Here is a 3,341-nt window from a genome sequence, read left to right on the forward strand (position 1 = left end):
CAAAAGATTCTCTTCAAACTCACCTCTGAGCATTCCGTCCCCACAGTCGTAGTTGGCGATCGTAAACCTCCTCCTCACTGGCCGATATTTCCTCTACGACAGGCATGAATCACCGACTACCGTCACGCGCCACAAAATTAAACCTCCATCACCACTAACACAATTTCCAAAGTAAAATCAGAAAATATTCGTAACATGAATTTTTCGGCAACTTGCGAAGTACTCCAAAATTCTCATCGTTTCTGAGCTGGCGACGACGAGGTGGACTATGCCTGAGAGCGCGAGACAAATAAATACGTCAATACGGTCACTATAAACTTGTTCAATAACTTTTCAGGCGAATCAGCTGGAACCAGAATGGTTCACATCAGTATGAATTATATGGTTTCGACTCACTTTTCGGACTACGATTAATCGGATGATTAATACTAGGAGTGATTCCCGAACACCTGCGAATCGGGCAATCAAAAATTCGGGAAATATTTCAGAGAAACTCAACACTCATAGGACAGGCTTTTTGCTGTAGCCAATTCTTCCACATACAGACAATTGACCTCATCTTTTGCTTTCGTCCGGAACCATACGAGCTCGACCAATCTGCCGTCCGCGAGCTCTCACCAACCATTTCTATAAGTATATTGCCACTGGACGAGTCCAAAGTGACCTCGGCGAATACTCACTATTCAAGGATTCTTGGAGCCCTCATCATATATATTGTTAATCCCACGGTACCTACTTTGCGTGGTGCATGACGCAGCCTGTGAAGTGCGTATACTCGGATTCTACTATACACTTGAGGTCATTGATATTGAGCTTTCCACCATGCACCCGTAAGTTAAGTGGTCTTAAGAACCGCAGCTTTGGCACCAAAAGTTACTCACATCCGATAGAGCATACAGTGTTGTATTAACACTCCTGTGGTTCTAAGTGGCCACTTCATTATCCTGGCCACTAGATGATTCCCTGTAAAATATTTGCACAATGTGCTCTTCAACAGGGTGAAATCCGCGCCTGACGGATTGCGGAATTGCTGGACTGCCGTTCAGTAAACGGTCGATCCTGATCCACGTTCTTAGTGTCGACCTGGTTAGCCATTATATGATCAACAACTCCGCCGAGTAATGAACACTCTATCGCTGCTACTTCCCGAGTTCAGTATGGCAGCATCCATATGATCGTTCCCTGGATTCATAACAAGTCGTCTTGAGAGCTTCATGCGGCATGAGTCATGCCGCGAACAATAAGAGCTCATACCATTCCTCGGATACCAAACATGACCAAACACACGCCAGCATGTGATGATAAAAACTCCTAGGAAACCGCTCTCCGATCATGAAACCGGACGAAGCGAGGTTTCGCTTACGCCTCTTTTTCAAGGGAAAGCGAAATCTGCCAAAAGCCTCGCTCCCAGGTACCCGGTGTGGGAGTATATGCACATAATCAACTACATGTGTCGGTAAAACTATGGCCGAAGAAATTTTAGCAAATCATCTTTGATTTTTATGCATTTCTACCCGAAATCGTGTCTCAATTCTCATGATGTTAGTGAGGAAACTTACGAGTCCAGTTGACGGAACCAAACATACATTTCCACACTGCACGTACCAGTACTGTAAAAGCTGACTCGCAGCACTACAGTTGGTGGTTTCAGTCGCCAACTTGAATCTTTTCCTTATATTCACCGCCGAGCTTAACTAGATTTTGATACGCTCAAAGACTTCAATCGAGTTTTGATCAAAACATGAAAACTGAAAACACCCTTGTCAAGATTCGAACTCCCTACCACAAATAACTACTCACCAGTCGGACCTGGAAACCCCTTCAAATATTATGATGAAATGAATCGCTTGAGAGAACCAAGGAAGCAACAGACATAAATTATGTCGCGCGCCACGAAATTTATCAGTACTAGATGAATATCGTACAAAAGCAATGATATGAGGTGCTGCAAGTATCTTATGTTCCATGAAAAAGGATTCAAAATAGGTCAGAGCAGGTTAATCGATTATCGATTCAAACACCTTCAGCGGACTCCAACGCCCAGCTATTCCTCTTGCTCGCCTTCACAGGCCAGTGCTCCGGAGTCTGAATGAATCCAATATATTTAATCACTCCAGCTACCCCTCATCACTAGACTCACCGAGAGACTCTGTTTCCGCATCGCGCCGTGACTATATATCCGTCCGGTTGGCATTGGTCGCTCTCTCGGACAAGCGGCTAAGAAGCCTTCACGCGCCAGGAAAATACAATACCTGCATGTCTCACTCAAGTGATTTTACCGCTCAATTATCCAACACGATGTTTACAACAAAAACCTCAAAAAATTTCCAAAATTTTTTACCCAAAAAAAAGAGTCGACGTTCACTTCAACGAGCTCACTATTTTTTCTACAATTTTCACTCACGCTTCTTCAGTGATGACATCCGACGTCTCCACTTTCGTTACAGTTTCATCATCAAAATTATACCTAAAGCGAATCGAGCTCGTCCGATCGTTTCGGTGCAACCCACCACTCCCCATCTGTTCGATTTCTGCACGTCGCTGTGTAATGGCCACTACGGAGACTCCCACTGTGATTAATAACTGCAAAAACCTGTAGAAAAAATTAAATTAAAATTTACGGCGAAAAACTGCGAGAAAAAAACTCACCGAATACGTCTGCTCGCAGTAGTCACCAATGCGAATGCCGTCCAATCCACAATCAACCTGAGCAAAAATGAAGACACTCGCGAGATCCCAGGTTCGATCCCCGGTCACGTCATTCCTCCAAATTCGAGAAAGCCGTTAAAAAGCTAACAAAGATATGCATAGGATACCAAAACAAGGTAAATTCCCAATATCATCGACACACCACAACACCATCACTTCTCTAGATTTTTTCAATATGGAAATTAGAGATTTTACCAGATTTTCCCCTTGGAAACAAAACTAAAAATTCTGATATTAATAGTCATACCACAATACCGTTACTTTTCCACATTTTCTCCGTAAACAATAAAACAAAAAAATAACGACAACACCGCCACCTCACCAGAGTTTTGATCTTGCTAGCCAAACAACAGAGATTCCCCAATCGTGTCGAGCCAAGCACGTGCGGCGTGTCCACTTTCTGGAACCGCTTCAAATGCACAATCAAAACGGGCGGAACAACAAACACACTAAGCGTACCTAAAACGAAGACCTTCTATGTAAAAAGCGCACGCCCAAGTGATCGATTACGAGTGCTATCTCGATGCTCTTTGCAGTGATCACAATACCACTTGTTGTCGCCTGTGAGTTTCTCAGGCTGATGAAAAGCATCGAGAGCCTCTTCCAACGACGTGCACACCCTCCCGTTGAAC

At 43.9% G+C, this 3,341-nt stretch overlaps 1 protein-coding gene across 1 annotated transcript; it reads right to left on the minus strand.

Moving 5' to 3' along the window:
• Positions 1-2,013: 2,013 nt before the first annotated feature.
• Pmar_PMAR016035 (ubiquitin specific protease, putative) lies at positions 2,014-3,286 on the minus strand (the record flags this gene model as incomplete). Its single annotated transcript, XM_002771084.1, has 7 exons — positions 2,014-2,085; positions 2,141-2,252; positions 2,405-2,467; positions 2,511-2,593; positions 2,650-2,706; positions 3,032-3,168; positions 3,220-3,286. Coding segments are annotated over 7 exons (591 nt in total), but the record flags the coding sequence as incomplete, so codon positions are not given.
• Positions 3,287-3,341: the final 55 nt, after the last annotated feature.

The sequence above is a fragment of the Perkinsus marinus genome (assembly GCF_000006405.1).
Source record: "Perkinsus marinus ATCC 50983 genomic scaffold scf_1104296963888, whole genome shotgun sequence".
Lineage (NCBI taxonomy): Eukaryota > Perkinsozoa > Perkinsida > Perkinsidae > Perkinsus > Perkinsus marinus.